Here is an 18,488-nt window from a genome sequence, read left to right on the forward strand (position 1 = left end):
TTGATTCATACCGACATCCTGCTATGTGTAGTTTTTCTGTTCTAACTGCAAATGATAATTTATTTTAAAGCAGCCGATTGATCTCATCAATGTAGTTCAGTTGTTCCTTACGCTTACTTCGACCGAATCTTTGGTGACCTTTTTGTCTTTCGCTGCCATCCTTGCTGTGCGAATAACTTTTGTTTATTGTGTTATGTATATTTTTGTTTATTTGCCAGCAGAAAAAATAAATAAACTGAACGGATCATAAGACTACAAGATTTTCCAAAGTGTCCTGGACGTAGAGACAGAAGACGAGCTGGATACTATGGTTTTAGAAACCCATCGCTTACATGAGGTGGTAAAAGATAATCCAATATGTCGCCCACAAGTGATAAAAAGTAGACCCAAATGGGGTAGTAAAAGGTAGACCTTCTGCCCCAATCTTACACAGAAAAAACAAAAATACATGTTAAGAGTAAAAATATTTTTTTTCTTATGTAGACGATAACGGTTGAATTCTTTTATTTCTTAGAACATTCATCTAATGCCTTTCAGATAGCTCACCAGTTTAAAATAAATTTTTGAATGTTTACCATGATTTTGGAAAGTGTTGGGAAAACTAAATACCAATAATTAGCGCCACTAGTGGGGAATAAGCATTATGCTTATTTCAAGGAACCTGAGTTTGAAGTTTTACATGGAAATGCAAAGAGTTCGATCTGTCACAGAGCACAGCCAGGAAGAACTGCGACAGTTGGCTGAAAATCGCTAATTATGGAGACTTTTTATTGACGCTATTTTGCACCCAACTGGACTAAACTAAATTATTATTAATATATCTTTGCAAGAGACAACAAAGCCGGTTCTATTGCAAAGCTCCATATTTTTGCACAGAAATATTCTTTGAACATATTGCAACAAACTTAATCCAACACTTTAAGCTTAAACTTGGCTCAAACTTGAAAATAAGTTAAATTTTAAGAAAGAATTAAATTGACAGAGGAAAGTCGTTCAGGAATGGTTTGCAAAGTTTACTGAATTTAGAGCTACAGGTAAATCGCGCCTAATTTTTTTAAAACTTCAACATAGGACCAAAAATGAACCACTGGATTTGCGATTATAATTTGTAGCTTGCTCGTATTTCTTCTGCCTCCTCCTTCACGGTTGTTTTTAAAATTTGTCTGCAACGAGAGCTTCTTTGACAAGTCATTTTCTGGAACATTATATGGCCAGAATTGATAGCACTTCGATGCAACTTTAAGTTTTGTGAGGTCACATGACTCACAACTAACTTCTATAAAAAAACTGTTGATTTTGATGTTTTTTTCGTGTGTAGAGAAGAGGTGTTCTTTCACAAAAAATGATTATAAATAGTAATGTTAACAATAATGTGTGTTTACACATCCAACTCACCATACGTTGCTTCCAGCGCCATGCACGACAGACAGTGTCAGCACATCTATACAGAAGCGCATCCGACTCCATTACACGAAAGTAATGAAATATGTTACAAAATAAAACTAAGACAAAAGCAAAATATATTTGTTTAAACAGTATCACTTGCTATACAGTAACTGCATTGTCCTATCATGGCCACCTGGAGATGCGGCCTGATTTGTCACATTTTGCAGATTTTGATTACAGCTAGTGTAAGTGTTTGACTGACATTTTTTGAGATGTTTTTACTTTTTGCGGTTTCCTAATGACAAAAAACTTTTTTGTTGCCTTGGGGAAGCAGGAGCAAATGAGAAAAAGTAAGTAGAAAAACGCAAAATCAGACTGTTATTGAAAATTAACAGTCTGACTAAAATCTACAAAAACAAATTTTCTTTGTTTTTCAACATGTGAGGATGTTAAAACCTATTGTGTCATCTGGGGAAAAGAATAAAGAAAGCGTAAAAATCTAATTTTTAGAGAAATTTATTTAAACGTTCGCACAAAGTTAGAAAAACCTGGAAATTTCTGCAAAATGTGACAAATCAGGCCGTATCTTTAGGTGGCCATCGTGGTCCTATCTACAAACCTTGAGATGGAAATACTAATCTCACAGAGCTTGATGCTAACGCAGCCCAGTTGTTGAATGATTTCACCACAACAACCTCAAGAGTGAAACAAAGAACATCAACATCAGTTTATACAATTCAAAGGAGTGCAATGAACAAAATAGGAAAACATTCTTTCAACACGTTGTCGTAGTTTAACGTTCCCACAACGTTACCATAAGACACCTTTTTGTGATAGAAAATAAACAATTCATCCATGCCATGAGACCAGGGCCGTTATTAAGCCTCTCAAACACTTGGAGCGTAGGTGCCTCATATGTTTGCAGTTCAAAACATAAATCCAGTTGTATGCAATCCACACACTTTGTTTAAAAAAAAAAATTGAGAACAAGACTTCTGTGATTTTTTTTTCAGTGTTTTTTGATATTTCTCTTGATAGTGCTCATAACAACAAACCAACAAAACAGAAACTGTACTCCGTAATCAACTCAAGAAAATTTCAGACCGGCAGTAAGCTATATCCGCTCTTGGACCACTACATGACCCCTCGGTAGAGCACATATTCTGACAAAAAGTCCCAAACAAGTTTATCAACATGAGAGACCCACAACTGCCGAAGCGTGTGGAAGATACTGATCGCTTTATCTTCCATGAAAATGTTTTGCAATGTCGTGAGAGATGAGAAAAAATGCAATTGTTAAAATGAAGTGATGCTGAAACTACTGATAACTCGCTCCATCTACTATCAGGGTTATAAAATAAATCGACAGCTTTGATGACAAGTGACGAATAAGCAGTAGGAATATAATGCAATAAAATTGCATCGAAAACGGCTTTGTTTGAGCTTCATTGCACTCAAGTTTCAGTGAAATTGTTCAAATGGTCAAACCACACAAATATATTTTTGTAATCATAAACTCTGACAAACAGTTGTGTTAGATTTTCTATAGCTTTGGTCCCAAATTGTTCACATCGGTCCGTACAGAATGTTGTCGACGACTTGTTTGTCTTTAATAACATGATAAGTTGCATCAGGATTGGTGGATGTTTGCTCTTCCTCCGCGAAGGCATATGTGACGTCATCAGGAGGAGGTTGTACATCCGTCCCATCATCCCTTGTGTTGTTGCCATGGTGATGAGAGGGGCGTATTTCTTGAGCATTTGAATTGTTCGCTTTTCTAAAAAATAAATTATTGGTTGAAAATTTCGTAATCTGGGGATACTTTGAACGACTTTCGTCTTTTTTATACCGTAAAATTTTAAACTCTGAACCAACCGTCCTGATTTTGCAATATATTAGGGGCTACGTATACCCCTATTGACATGTGCAAAGAATGTTAAAAAAAATTTGCACAAGTTACCTTTTTTTGAAATTATGGGGTGTTAACAGTTTCACGAGATTTTGGGGTTACTTTGAACGGGCACTAAATTCCTTTCTGTGTTCAATATTGTTTTGCGTATCACACTGCTTTGAACAGAAAATTGTATTTTAAACACACAAGTCAACGAATATGTACGCACAACAGTCAGTTTATGACATTTAAGCCTACCTGGGGGGGTATTTGAGACAAGGGGAAGGATTCCTCCAAATAGTGTTCAAGGTTTATTGTCTCCATTCTTTTTCAAGGTCAGGAAATCGGAACAGGCCACGATTGTTAACAGGAATAGCCTCAAAGTTACGTTTCAAAACGTCTTTCCATTCATAATCGATTTCATCTCTGAACGTTGGCCAATTCCATTCTACGTTTTTGCAATTCCTTAGTATGGATGGATTGGATGGTTGGTTTTTGAATCTTTATCCTCGGACTGACAAAGCCTTGAAGGTTATTCCTGGTAGTTTTGCATATCTGTTGAGGATCTAGACGCAGGGCCGGATACCGAGATTGGCAGAGTGAAGTTTTCCGATTGTTGCTAGGAAATTATTTGTTATTTTGTTCATCAGAAACTTGCTCCAACTTCCAGATCATTTTCATCGCAGTTGGATGGACTTGCATCACTCATTATCACTTCATCATCTTCGTTTCTTTCCTCACTTGCAATAGAAGCTTCATCTCTTGGCACACATTTTTTCTTATTGCTTGGAACACTTACTTCTGGATCACGTACATCTTCATTGCGAATGCTTTTACCCGGTTCCACAGCCATTTTTCTTGTTCAAAAATACCGTTCAAAGTAACCCCATCAGTAAAATAAAAGCTTAGCTCGCCAGAAAACCTTGATTTTCGTAAAAACTGAAAATAATACAAAAAAAAATAGTTTAGATCTAAGATCTTGACGATATTTCCAACATCTGGTTAAAAAACTGAGCTGAAATACCATCAAGCGGCTGAGAACCAGATAGAAGTTGGAACACTTCACCATGCCGTTTTGCTAGAAGCTCTCTTTCATGAAATTGTGCACTGGAGCGTGAAGTAAATTAAGTCTCGAACCAAATTTTCAGACTTAATCGAAAGTAATTTTACCATGGACTACGAAAAAGTGACTTTTAATCCGAAATTCCGCTATATTAGGGGGTTATTAACAAAACTATTACCCGGTCAACTAATTTTGGGGAACTGTTCAAAGTTTACCCCGGTTTCAAAGTATCCCCATTTTACGGTACCCAAGCAAATTATGTTTGAAAGAAGAAGAATGTTTTCTTTACATTTGTGTTGGCAACTTTGTATACAAAGAGCTAATTAAGTCCTAGCTTCTGTAGACTCTTCATTGTGGCTCAATCAATTGCTGACGTATGTTTGCTGTTTTTCTCCTGAAAGATCGCGTTTGGATTTTGTAGAATGCTAACTTGTTGGCTGTGATACCGATTTATCGAAGTGATGAGAGAGTGTGCACGACACTTAAGATGTTGTCGTCTCCAGAACACGTGGCCGTGTCTCAGCAAGACGCCTAAAGACAAACTAGGAGCTGACTTAGACTGCATGGTCTTTTGCACCTAATTGTCTGTTGTGTAGCATATCTGCAATTCTTACTGTAATACTGCATGTTATCACAATGGGAGCAAAATGAACCGGTGACTGTTGCTGTTGATTAGCACTTAAGGTACTTGAAAATGATTCTCAATAACCCTAGGCTTACTTTCGGGAAGCTAAAATTTTCTCCGATATATCAAGCCAGTTGATAATTCCTCTTCGTCATCAGTGCTGGGCAACACTAAACTGTTGTGTTGATTCTTTTTCTTTCTTGAAACAATGATTAAAGGGACAGGACGGGGTCATGGAATATTAGGGGTATATACAAATTCCGTGAGCTCAGTCATTGTGTTGAGTTCGGATGATCGTTGCAACCTGTGAGGGGTAAGTGTAGAAAAGTGCGGACGACAAGGTATACCACAGTGATCTAACGACCCGTGTATAAATAACCTGATTTTTATCAACGATTCACCAAACGATTATTTTTTAACGTTTTCTCTTATTTTTGAAGTGGCAATACCAGAGATAGAACGTTGTTGCTCAAATATTTGATTAGTGTCTTAATAAAGTTTTCTTACCCTTTTTGCAAGAGAACGGCAATTACAATTCCACAAACAAAAACGATGAAAGCTAAACAGCCCGCAGCAGCAACTGCAGAGGGATTGTTGGCTTTGAGACTTGATAAATCTTCTCCTTGAAACAAAAGGTTAAATAAAAAAGATTTATAAAAACGTATATATCTTGATATAGTACTGTATCTGTATATACCTAAACACAGGTTGCTGAACGGGTTGTGTTTACGTGTTTTAGCTCCCTTGATAAAGTCAGTCGTGCTGACTGACGAAACGTCTGAAATAAAAGCTAGGTATCATCTTTAAAATCAAGAGGTAACCTAGTAGCAGTGACGTTCGGTGGCTTAAACCATTGGGAAAGCAACTTGGAAATATGCTGCAGCAAGGTAGTAGGCAGGAAGGGCGTAACCGTTGGGCGAAGCCCAAAGGCAACACTTCCAGCGGGGGGTCTGGGGGACCTCCCCCAGAAAATTTAGAAAAACACTTCCAATTTCCAAACACTTCCAAAAACACTTCCACTTTCCACTTCCAATTCTTACTCAACATTCAATAGAATTCACAGGTGCGAAAACATGGAACGAATTTCCTTCTTCAATTAGAAAGACTGATACAAAGTCACTTTTTATTCACAAACTAAAACAACATTTAAACAAAACGGACACGCAATAGATTGAATAGAAAGACAACGTAGAAAGGCTTTCTTGCATTCTTGTGAAGATTATAGTGGAAATCCGAAATTATTTACAAAAGACTAGGCTTACCTAACAATAATATCGATTGCTTGTGCTGTACTTTTATGTTTGTAGATATTAACAGCAAACGCAACACTCCATAATCAACACGACACGTCGCAAAAGGGGATGAGAGCTTCATCAACACGATCAGGACATCATCATCTACCAGCTCATCCATTCCATCACCCACCAGGACAAGAAACAATAACTTAAACTGGATATCAAACCTCAATCGTCTTAGGCTACTGTGTGATGTGCAGTCTAACCATAGAAAGAGCTCAACACCTGCTCTCCTGGGCCACATTGAAACGGGCTTTGGCCTGAGGATGGGTTTCTTTTATGTCCGGTTTTCTTTCTCCATCCTATTAGTATTATTATGACTGCTCATCCACATCAATATTGGAACTGGCAAATTCAATCCACAACACTTTTCATTAGGCTGTCATTCATTACTACATGTGTGCTTCTCTCTGTTTTTGTTTTATTCTTTGCTATTTGTTTTTTGGGTTTTGTGGCCGTGCTAACTACTGATATGTAGCCTACTACATAACTTTTCATTCAGGCACGTTTTAAACCTTTCAAGGTTTTGCCACCTTTTCCCGTTCGTTAACGTGCTGGTAGGTTTATATCGATTTTTGTAGTTAGTATTTTTTTCGTCCCGGACGCGTTAATGACGAAAAATAAAATGATTGATTGATTGATTGGTGCGCTCTGAGACCATTTCCAAAACAAAATCTTCGGACTTTCCCAGTCCGAGGATAAAGATTCAATCAATCAATCAAACTAGGACTAGTCTAGAATGTTGGCTGCTTTTTTAGACTGAGCACAAAAACTTATTGTCAATGTCATCTGTAAGCATTTAAGACATGCATTGGACTGGTGCACTAGTAAAGAGCAAATAATTAGCCTATAAATTAAGCTAGTCCATTCTTGAAGAACACAAGTAAATTTGCTCTGAACTTGTGATGTCAGTCTATTGACCCAAAAGAATTTTAAAAACACTTGTGCTGTTTCAGTACTGGTTGGTTAATGTACCCTTTGGAGTTGCATGTTTTATTGTAGAATCTATGTTTTTTTTGGTAAGAGAACCAGCTTTCTTTTCACCCTACTCAGTAGTCTATAGTTACAAGCGCGCAAATCACTCATGAGTAGAGGCTGTATTCCTTTCGTCTGAAACCAAAAGCAGCCGCTATGAGATACGCATGACGTCACTGGGAAAGCAACTTTAACCATAACACATCTGATTGGCTAAGCAGATGGTGTCGTTTTGCAAAACGAGTGAGGATTGGATAAAACGAAGGCGTTTTTTGACGTTTTTCAACGTAGGGAAAGCAATTTTGAAAGTTGATTTCCCTGGAGCCTCAGTGATGGTTTCTGACAAAAGCGTTTGCGTTAATTGGCATTTATAGGCAAGACATGCGGTTTGGTGAGGACTTAGACTACTCACAAGCGTTACGAGTAATTCTAGTCACGAACACAGTATTTTTCAAGTTAAAATAGACTTGATAAAAACAATAATAAGTTAAACCTAGAATTCAGTCATTATATTTTGCATAGTTTGCGCTCAGGTAAGCACTGCTTTCCTTGCTTTCCCTCACCGATCGTCACTGCCTAGTAGCCTATAGTCACCAGAAGAACACACGTTACTTTAATTTTTAAACGATACTTCAATAACAAAGCAGATGTTTCAAACTGTTAACTTCTGAAATAAAAAAGCGACAAGATCAAGCAACTAAAGTTCTACTCCTGGTCTGTGCAGCTGAGCAATTCATTCCAACTGCATTTTGTCATTCAGTTGCAATAAATGAATGAAATAATTTGAAAGTAACAAAACTTCCACTACAAAAATAAATTTAGCCTCAGTGACCGGGTCTCTATTAATTATTATCAAAGCTTTGACAATGCGAATAAGCAAAACAGTCAATATCAACTTCAGAAGTAAAAATTTTAATGTTGATAGGCTACATATATACCGACATCATACAATGCATCAATTTATGCCAACACTATCAAACGAGAACGCATATGAGAAAGAAAGGAAATCGAAGACTTTCTACACCTGATTAACTTCTATGGTGATGACAGAAGTAGCATTGTCGGCGTTGTGATAATGTATCACAATAAAAGCATTATGATGAAATCAATGAAAAATGTATCCTTTTGAATTTTGATTATAAAAGGAAAGTAACGATTTCTCACCTGTGGTGGAATCACTCAACTGCTTGTTTGTGTCATCTTTGATAGGATTTTGTTGCCGACAAAATACAAATACGTAGGAAAGGATAAACGATGTGTATGAATAACTTGTAACGAATGAAATTGATATTTCTATCGGTTCTTTTGTGATAGTTTTCATAGATGTTGCTGGATAGTATGAGCTATGCAACTCATTCACACATTGATCCCAATTTTTTGGAGCAAATTTGAAGTACATAGGGTTTTCTCTTGAATTTGGCAAACGATTACCTGCAAGCAAAATGTTGGTAACATTTTCTCTTTTTGCAATTGCCAACAGATTTGTCCAACAAATGAGAATGTGCTAATCAAAATGAATAACAACACAGACATTTTGTAAACGATCATAGCACGAAAACCAAAATATTTTTGATATAGCCTATGCATAGACTCAGGGCCGGATTTAGCTGATGGGGGGCCCGGGGCACTTTTAGATCGGGGGGGCCCGTGCAAAAAATTTTTTTAAGCCTACGGCGCGAAAAATCATCTCTACGTCTACAGTAGCATCAGTCCAGTACTGCACAGCATTTTGCAGAAACTTTAAAGGCCAAAAGGAAAAAAATAACACAAAATCACATTTTTTTCTACATAGGGGGGCCCTTCAAAAGTCGGGAGGCCCGGGGCAACTGCCCCCTCTGCCCCCCCCCTAAATCCGGGCCTGCATAGACTTGATTCTATACACCTGAAGGGGAAAAAATGGGAAACGATATAGGGAGAAAGAACTTGAACTTACGACATTAAAGACTGGACAAGACTTAACTACATCACTGCAATTGAAACAGTTTAGTTCAGCAGGCCTTATTCCTAAGAAGGACCGTAGGAATTTTCCTCTAATCTAGACCAACGTAGGCCTACTGTTCATACATGAGAGAAATCACGATCTATAGTCGAAGGAGTGCCATTCCGCAATCAACGACGTGTCTTTAAGTGTCAAACATTGTCAATTGAAGGAGCATGTGGCACGTATCACGACACGTATTCGTGTTATTCGTACTAAACGATTAAAATCTGTTAATCAAATCTTTGAATTTACACAAAAAGCAAGATATTTATTTTGTGAACAGTTTTATGTATGAATTGTTCACAGGTCAACCAGTTCACTAAAAAAACATCATTGTTCTACTGAAAATGTAATCAAGTTTTTTTTTCTTCGATTCTGCCACATCCCAATGTGATAATTTAATTCATATTTTATCGATCCATAGATTATATTTATTGCAATACATCTTACCATCTGGAAGGCGCAGATGATCATTGCCGTGATAACGACGAAAGTTAGTCAAATTTAAACGCAACATAAAATTTCTTCCAAAACAAGGTGTGTAAAATGACCAGGTACAATTCTTGATTTCTTTTTCATTCCCATGCTTAATTGGGTTGAAGGTTATAACCCCAGCCGTGGTGTTCAATTTCACTGTACCGGAGCATATTTGCGACTTGCATATTCCATGGATTGTCCAAACTATGTACAAAAACACTTCAATTCAAATATTGATTAATACAATCAACCAAAATGACTTTTTTTTTGCTTAAATATCAGTTCGAGAACGTAGTGGTTGAAGTACCAGCTCAGTGGTAGACTGGTAATCGCCTTCGGCTCTAGTGCAGGTAGGTCTGAGATCGATTCCAGGTCGGGTCATACCAAAGACTCTAAAAACGGTACCGACTGTGTTCTTTCCTGCATAACGCAGTGAGAATAAATCGGGTAATAATGTGATGATATTCTAGATATGATATAAAATTAAAAATGTGACCAGTCGCTATAAGCTGTTGTAGAGCGACAATAAATTCAGTAAACTGTAACAAGTCATAAGGAAACAATGTTTCAATGTCTTGACTGGTCATATTAAAACCGCAAAAAACTGGCAACTAATCTTTAAGTGATCACCCTGAACTGAAGGAATAGATTTAGGGCGGTAATTTGCTTTGAAATTGTTTGCTTTTTAACGCTATGTAGCTACACAAAACTGTATGCAGCGCTACATCAAATTAGAAATGAATACATCGCTATACATGAAACAAATATTGCGAGTCCAATTAGAGTTAAAGGACTTTAGCCATTTAGGACGGTTTAAACAGCGATGATTTCTGAGTTACTGTTGTATTTGAGGTTAAGATAATAGGACGGAGAATGAAAATCGGACATAAAAGAAATACATCCTCAGGCAAAAGCCCGTTTCGATGTGGCCCAGGAGAGCAAAGGCCCAGGAGATCAATGTCTTACCATTTCAATACCCCATTACTACGGGAGACCGGGGATAGCTCGGACGATTTTTTGAAAACAGCCCATACTTTTTTTAAATTACACAGCAAGTTCGTGAATGTTATTTTGTTGTAAACCTTAAAGCTTTGCCAAAAAAGGGTAGGAGTATCGTTTGTTTCAGAAAACCGGAAATGCTTATAAAAAGCATAATTTCTACGGTCCTCAAATGTCCGAAGTCACCCCGGTACCAGAGTAATTTCGGACATGCCTGGGGTCATCTCGGACAGAAATTTTATGCAGACGTTTTGAGTTGATTTGACAGTTAATACAGAATATTTGTTTTTCTTTTATATGTCCGAACCATTATGTCTTTAAAATCCAATAAATTATTCAAAAGATCTGAAAAAAAGATTTTGTTTAAGTTTGATTTTTTCCACGGGGATACTTCGGCCATTGTGTCCGAAGTATCCCCGACCACGTGACTACAGGTAAATGAAGAAAATATGGCTACCTGATTAACTGCTGGTCAAAATCATCACTTGCATATCTGAGTATTGCTTTCTATCTACAACCTCAATGAATAAAAAGTTTGTTTTGGTTAACTGCAACGGAATTATGACCTTACACGTACAATTTTGAAATCTTGATATCACTGATACAATTACTTTTTCGGCCTCAACTTTCTAAGAAAACCAGACATACTTGCAAATTTTATCCTGATTTGTAATGGAGCCACAAAGCTTTGGTAAACGTGATTTAACAATACTCTACTGCAGTGGTTCTCAAACTTTTTCAGCTTGTGGCACATTAGAAAAAATATAAAACGCACGCGGCACACTTACAAAAGAAGAAAAATTGCTTTAAAAAAAACTATTTTCACGTGTCAATGCGATGGATGTGCTTGTTTATACCAATATAAGCTTCGACTGAAACGAGGTTGCATTGTTGACAAACATATACCCGAATTCCATCGTCAATTCTAAGCAGTCTCTCTCGTTTACAGCTTTTAATTTCAGTCAATACAGAAAAGCCATGTTCACATAGCCATGAAGATGCAAATGACAATATAATTTTGATTGCTTTTGCACGGATCATGAAATAGAATTTGGAAGCAGACAGCCAAAACATATCCAAGTTTTTTTGTGGAAACAGCGTTTGAAAAAATGGGTCGTTTCGTAAATCAATGAGCTGTTCTTCTTCTGCAGAAAAATTGCTTGATTCATTGCTTCCAAATGGTGGGAAGTAATGTTACTTAGCAATAGCTAACATAGCAGCCCAATATTGACGTGGCAATTACCCTGTTGTATCGGCAATGCCATAATTGGTTTCATCGTCACGTGTGGTTATTTATCATTTATTGAAGGAGTTAAAGCGCTTTTAAGTCGCATGCTTGTCTGAATAGTTTATTTTAAATATTTATACAGTTCTTTTCCAAAATTTCAAAAAGATTTGCGGCACACTTGAGAGTCTGTGGCGGCACACTAGTGTGCCGCGGCACACAGTTTGAAAATCACTGCTCTACTGTGACGTTAAATGCCTTATCCGAGGTATCCCCGCGTCCGAACTATCTCCGGTCTCCCCAAATTAGAAATGAATACATCGCTATACATGAAACAAATATTGCGAGTCCAATTAGAGTTAAAGGACGGGGAAACCCAAATTCACTTTTTGCGAGTTTTTTGTTTCAGCGTGATGTCATTGTGTACAACATGCGTTTTAGCAAAAAAAAATCCAAATTTCGTTGCCCTCGTCTCGCTAAGGCCGCTTTTGTTTGATACCTGTTTGCGAGGTCTCGCGCGCATCAAGCTGTGATTCTGTTCGCTGTGACGTCACAAGGTACATATAGTTGTGGCCAAAAGTTTAAGGCCAGACTTGATTTATGACGATTTTTGCATTACTTCAAAATACTGCATCATATATTGTTTCAGTTGCATCATCTTTATGCATCATCTTATATCTGATGCAGTATTTTGAAGTAATGCAAAAATCGTCATAAATCAAGTCTGGTCTTAAACTTTTGGCCACAACTATATGTACCTTGTGACATCACAGTGAACAGAATCACAGCTTGATGCGCAACGAGACCTCGCAAACAGGTATCAAACAAAAGCGGCCTTAGCGAGACGAGGGCAACAAAATTTGGATTTTTTTATTGCTAAAACGCATGTTGTACACAATGACATCACGCTGAAACAAAAAACTCGCAAAGTTAATTTGGGTTTCCCCGCTCTAGGACTTTAGCCATTTGGGACGGTTTAAACAGCGATGATTTCTGAGTTAGTGTTGTATTTGAGGTTAAGGTAGTAATGGGGTATTGAAATAGTAAGACATTGATCTCCTGGGCCACATCGAAACGGGCTTTTGCCTGAAGATGTATTTCTTTTATGTCCGATTTTCTTTCTCCGTCCTATTATTATGATGATGACTGCTCATCCACATCAATATTGGAACCGGCAAATTCAATCCACAACTTGTGTGTGGATAATTTTACCTCTAAAATACTTGACCCGTTGTGCTGCGTAATTTTTAGTTATCAATCAGTTTGTGTGAGCTAGTTAAGCAAGTTCCTCAAATGTTTAGATTTGTCCATATTTATGTTGTGATAGTGTATTATTCTTTAGTATTTCTTTTTAAAAATATTGTTCTTATAAGCCAGGGATCTAGAAGATCCCTTCAGAGATCCCTGTTATAGGCTTGAATAGGGCTGTATGACTAACCGAAAATTAGCTTATTGTTTTTGTTTTTTGTTTTTATAATGTCAAATGTAACATGGTAATGCAAAGAAATTTATTTCCACACGCGTCAGTTCAATCATAATATGGCTAAAAATCGATTTCGATCAGCTAGAAGCTAGATCATCTTCAGTTAATCTGAAAGCAAACACCATAAAATCAAATGATGAAAGTGCGAAGGAATGAAAAACGTTTTACTCCAGCTACGTCAAAAAATTGATGGAAAAACTAACAATCAAAGGCGAAATAAAAGGAAAATGGCACGAAAGAGTATGGTATAGAAATGTACCATCATAAGCCTAACCAGAAACACATCAACAATACGAAAAATATTGGTTAAAATGACAAAAAGTATGAAGTCTGTACTTTAACCGATAATGACAAAAAGAATTAACTACATCAAATTAGTTAATTCTTTTCGTGTGAAAATAAATTTCTTTGCATTACGAGACATGTAACCGAGTCGTTCGTATCAAGCATTGTTGTGGGTTTGACACCTGTCAGAAGATATTTCATTTTTTTTTTATGTAACATGGTAATAATACTTCATTTCACACCAGTACCAAAAGAGTTTCTATAATTATATGTAAAAGTAATGTCATGTTTACTTCACAGTGTAGTTTCTAACGATCTGTTTTAGCCAGATGCTGCGAGTTCGTTGTGGCAATATCGAATGGCAATATTCGATATTGCCACAACAAACTCGCAGCATCTGGCTAAAACAGATCGTTAGAATCTACACTGTGAAGTAAGCAACGATCATGCTGCTAAAAGCGAAACTCAATCAATTATTGCATAATGTCATGTTGTTGAAGCAAATTACTTGCAGATTTCAACCAAATCACGTAAACAAACAATTACATACCAGATTAAACGAATAAGCTAGGAATAAATTTACAGCTTACCAACTATGATGAAAAACACATTGATACAACTCATAATTGTTGAAACCAATAAAGTATCTAAATATCATTGGAACTTAGATGTTTGTACTGTTGCAATACGATTGTTACAGACTTGCCTTCTTCCTCAGAATTGTTAGGCTACAACTTTTGACCTGCAATATTATACAATCAAAATATGGGTTAACACTAGTTCTAATCCTTGCATGTGACAGACAAGCCTAAAGCTCATCAGGATAGCTCAGTTCAGGCATCAGACTTCGTGGACTACGAAAACGCAAGAGGAAGCAACGCTGGTTTGACCCTTGGGGTACGCACTCAAGCAAGGGATTTTTAGGGCAACTTTCGTTTCAGTGGCACCTATTGAATAAAGTAATTTACAGACAACACTTCAATCAACAACAAGCGAATTTTTTTTTATTAATATTGGTAACCGGGCCTGCATTAGTGGTTCAAGTTTCTACAAGTTTGCGAAATTATCACGATCAAACTCTCAGGAATTTTTCCAATCCAAGCTAAAAACATCCACATCAACCAAACAATTACGCATCTTTAGTAAGCATTCCTTACGAAAAATTTCACCTATTTTTTTTTTGATAATCTATCTGCAACTACCACACAATTTTGTCAAACTAGACAAAGTGGCGCTAGTTCGACTCTCGAGGTGTGCGCTTGAGCAACGCACTTTAAGGACTACTCTCCATTCAGCAGCACCTAATGGATGGAATAATTTCCTTTCAACAAAACTTCAACAATTGGAAATTTCACTCTGTCAATCTCGGTAAACGGTCCTGCGTCAAGAACCTTTACAAGTATGCGAAACTACCAGGAATAACCAATCAAGGTTTTGTCAGTCTGATGATAAAGATTCAAAAACCAACCAACTAAACTTATACATCAAGCAGCTGAATAAGCGTACACCAACTCCACCTTTGAAAACGTAGCCTCCATGACGCAGTTTGGACAAGATGCATGTACAATTGTACATACACATTTGGAAGAGTGCGTAAGGGTATAGCTTTAAAAATGACACATTCTCTTACGCCAATAGTCTCACAGAATATATTTCTCCGCAGCCGATTGTTGCAAGAATTGACAGAGATAGACACCGTGCTTTGCCCGTGAGGACGCTTCACACAGTCTCAAACAACCTTATTAATAATAGTATAGCTTTGGTAGAGAGGTACTTTTTAAAAACCATAGACAGACAATCGCAGTCTCTTCGTTCCAACATTGTCTACAAATTCACTTGTTCGTGCGACACGAACATGACATACATAGGTATGTCCACAAGACACTTGGTAACAAGAGCAACGGAACACCTAAATTTAACAGACATCAATAAGCACAGTGCAATCAAAGACCACATTTATGACTGCAGTATTTGTTCCAACATCAAATTTACATTAGATTCATTCAAAATAATTCGCAACTGTCAATCGGAGTTTGAAACTAAAATTCATGAGGCACTCCAAATAAAGCAGCACAACCCCAGGCTCAACAAACAATTATTCGCTGGAGGGGCATCTTTTTTGTTGAATTTGTATTAGCTTACGTTTATTTTATGTTATGTTGTCCGCTCACTATCTCGTCTCATGACCACACTCCCGCATAATTAAGACAGATTGCTACCACCTTTTGTGTTTGTTCGTCAGTTGTTGCTTGTACGCAGGTCAGTGCAGTTTTATTGAATTTCAGTCATTTATTATTAACATTTCACGAATAACTGTTTTGTTTAGATGAATTAAGATATTTTCCTGAAGAGGGCAGAAAGTTTTGCCGAAAACGTTCGAAATTATGTATCTATTTCATTTCTGTATTAATTTTGAATTATGCAATTCAATGTTATTAAGTTGTTATCGATTGTCTGTCTATGGTTATTAATAATACTTTGCTATTTTTATTATTTTTCAACGAAAAAAATGTTATTGAAATTAATTGCAACTGACATTGACAAATGTTTTCAGAGTGTTTTTTACGGTTCTATAATGTGAGTAAAGATCCTTAACATTTTAAGCTGCTACGTAATCTGCCTCGTTGTTGTCAGTTATATCTACTCATGATACGGCAAAATCACTTCTTTCTCAAATTTATGCTTTTGAAGTTTTAGTATGAACGATTTGCTGTTGAGCAGACATTTTATGCTTTTTCTGTGTTGACACACCACTTACAAGCAATCGTGCATACAGGTATAGTTTACGGAATAGGGACAACTCATTCATTGAGCAAAGTTTTTATTCCACTAAAATGCCAGCTTTCTCACCTACTAGTGAAAAGAAATCCATAAAAACAATCATCTTTAACTTATGTACTGCACGACCAAATCAAAGAAACATTTTAGCACAATTACTTTGCAGCCGTTAGTCCTAGATTGGGAGCTTGTTCTTTATTGTGAAGCAAATGAACAAAAGCAAAGGTTTGGTAACGGAAGACAAAACATCTTAAATTATTTTTATTTTGTTCCAAAACATTTTCTAGGCTTACACATTAGTGGTATATTGGTATAACATAAGCAAGCGTTTAAGAATTATAAACAAACCAACTGGGAGACACGCTTTAGCAACAGATTTCTCGTAAACAATTTTAATTGCTCACCTCTAACTAGAGTGATGTAATAAATTGAGTAGGCATAACTGCTGAAGGGAAAGCGGCGGAGAGAAAGAAACTGTTCACTCTACTCTTCCTGGCGCCAAAGGCTTAGTACTGTATAATGAAAACCTTATCGTCTCATCCCAGACACTTGGAATTAAGTGTGGGAACATATTTACTTTATATAGGCTTGACACAGTATTTGACTTATTAGCAGGTGTAGTATCCACCATTAAAGGCCACCACAAGTTTGGTTTTTCTGGTTTCTCTGCTACCGCACTAAGGAACGGTAGCTACTCAAACACGACAATTCCCTGTAAGACACCACCAACCAATCAGAACATATGTTTAAGTGACCACTGTCCAATTTTCACCCTTCTCGCATTTATCCAGAGACTTGATCCTACTTTGAACCTTGTTTGGTAATTACAGAAGCTCAAAGTGTTATGACAAGGGTAGGAATCGAACCCTAGTCTTAACCCACTAAACCACGCTGGCTACGGCGGAACATTCACTGGTTTTACTTTCTATTAGAAATATTTGCGTTTTTTCTCCGTTTCACTCGTAACTTTCTGATTGGTTGAAACTCTGTTCCTGTAACTTCTGGTTGGTCCAATGATTCATTTGTCTAATCACAAATTTTATGTGAAGTGCCTACTCTAAGGAAAGGACTGTAAGTTCAATGTTTTACTTCTATTTCTATATTCTATAAATCCACCAGTGGCAATAACAGATAAATTTTCGATAATCAACAAATATATTTTGGATTACTCTAGCATCAATACTATCAGTAACGTCTAGAGCAGTGGTTCCCAACCTTTTTGTTGTCACGGACCCCTTAAGACAAATTATTAATTCTGCGGACCCCTACCTAAATTTTGCCTGAAACTCAATTAACATACTATTGATTTAATTATGCTTCTCAACTATTGTACTGTGTCATATTGCATTGCCGCTATGACTCCTGCGGCAAATATCAGATTAAACAGTTGCTTAAATAAGAAAATGAATGAATTGTTCAAGAAATGTCAGCAGGATTTGAATATTAAGGTGACCCAAAGTGCTATGCCGAAACTTTTTCAACGTAAGCAAATTTAATGAGAGGGTTGTTGTTGCCTTTCTTGAACTCAACCACTGAACTATGGTTGAGTTTTTGACAATGCAACACGCATGTCATCTTCAAAGTCCAGGCGATTTCGATGTTTAGTTTTTATTGTAGCAAGAGCTAAGATCCTGCCTCGCAAAGGTAAGTGATTATAAATGGCAACAAAACAATAATCGCTTGCTTTGCCAAGAATGGGTAGGTTTGCAGTTGTGAGCACCAAAATTCTTCCACAGTTTTTGAATGAAATTCAATGCGTCATAACTCTTTTGATCTCAAATCAATTAACTTAGTTAGGTCATATTTACTGAGATCGTCATCGCTAATGTTGTTCAAGTCAAAAAGAAAAGGATTTCATATCCATGTTTTAACTTCGTTCGGCAGGTGTTCTAAATTAAAATAACGTCGAAATGAGATTTGCAGGGTTTCCAAGTATGCGCAAAAATTGTCTCTCATAGAGATCAAAAGAATACATTCTCTTTGAGTTTCATCGATCAAGATAAGATCTTCTAACATTGGAAAGTT

The 18,488-nt window shown here is 36.9% G+C and overlaps 1 protein-coding gene across 1 annotated transcript; it reads right to left on the bottom strand.

Annotated features, from left to right (window-relative positions):
- Positions 1 to 2,136: 2,136 nt before the first annotated feature.
- On the bottom strand, positions 2,137 to 9,782 carry LOC145780125 (uncharacterized). The gene is made up of 4 exons (XM_082591833.1): positions 9,667 to 9,782; positions 8,400 to 8,666; positions 5,473 to 5,587; positions 2,137 to 3,163 (listed from the first exon to the last, which is right to left on the bottom strand). The coding sequence occupies exons 1-4, from the start codon at positions 9,731 to 9,733 to the stop codon at positions 2,953 to 2,955; spliced, it is 660 nt and encodes a 219-aa protein (XP_082447959.1). The 5' UTR covers positions 9,734 to 9,782; the 3' UTR covers positions 2,137 to 2,952.
- Positions 9,783 to 18,488: the final 8,706 nt, after the last annotated feature.

Source organism: Aplidium turbinatum, chromosome 11 (assembly GCF_918807975.1).
Source record: "Aplidium turbinatum chromosome 11, kaAplTurb1.1, whole genome shotgun sequence".
In the NCBI taxonomy this organism is placed as follows: Eukaryota; Metazoa; Chordata; class Ascidiacea; order Aplousobranchia; family Polyclinidae; genus Aplidium; species Aplidium turbinatum.

What these genes read in the sequence shown, in the direction of transcription:
- LOC145780125 (XM_082591833.1), bottom strand. Translation starts at nt 9,733, where the DNA reads ATGTTGCGTTTAAATTTGACTAACTTTCGTCGTTATCACGGCAATGAT. An exon ending in TCATCTGCGCCTTCCAGATG is followed by an intron (nt 8,667 to 9,666) that starts GTAAGATGTATT and finishes TTTTGCTTGCAG; the next exon opens with GTAATCGTTTGCCAAATTCA. An exon ending in GTTGAGTGATTCCACCACAG is followed by an intron (nt 5,588 to 8,399) that starts GTGAGAAATCGT and finishes TTTTGTTTCAAG; the next exon opens with GAGAAGATTTATCAAGTCTC.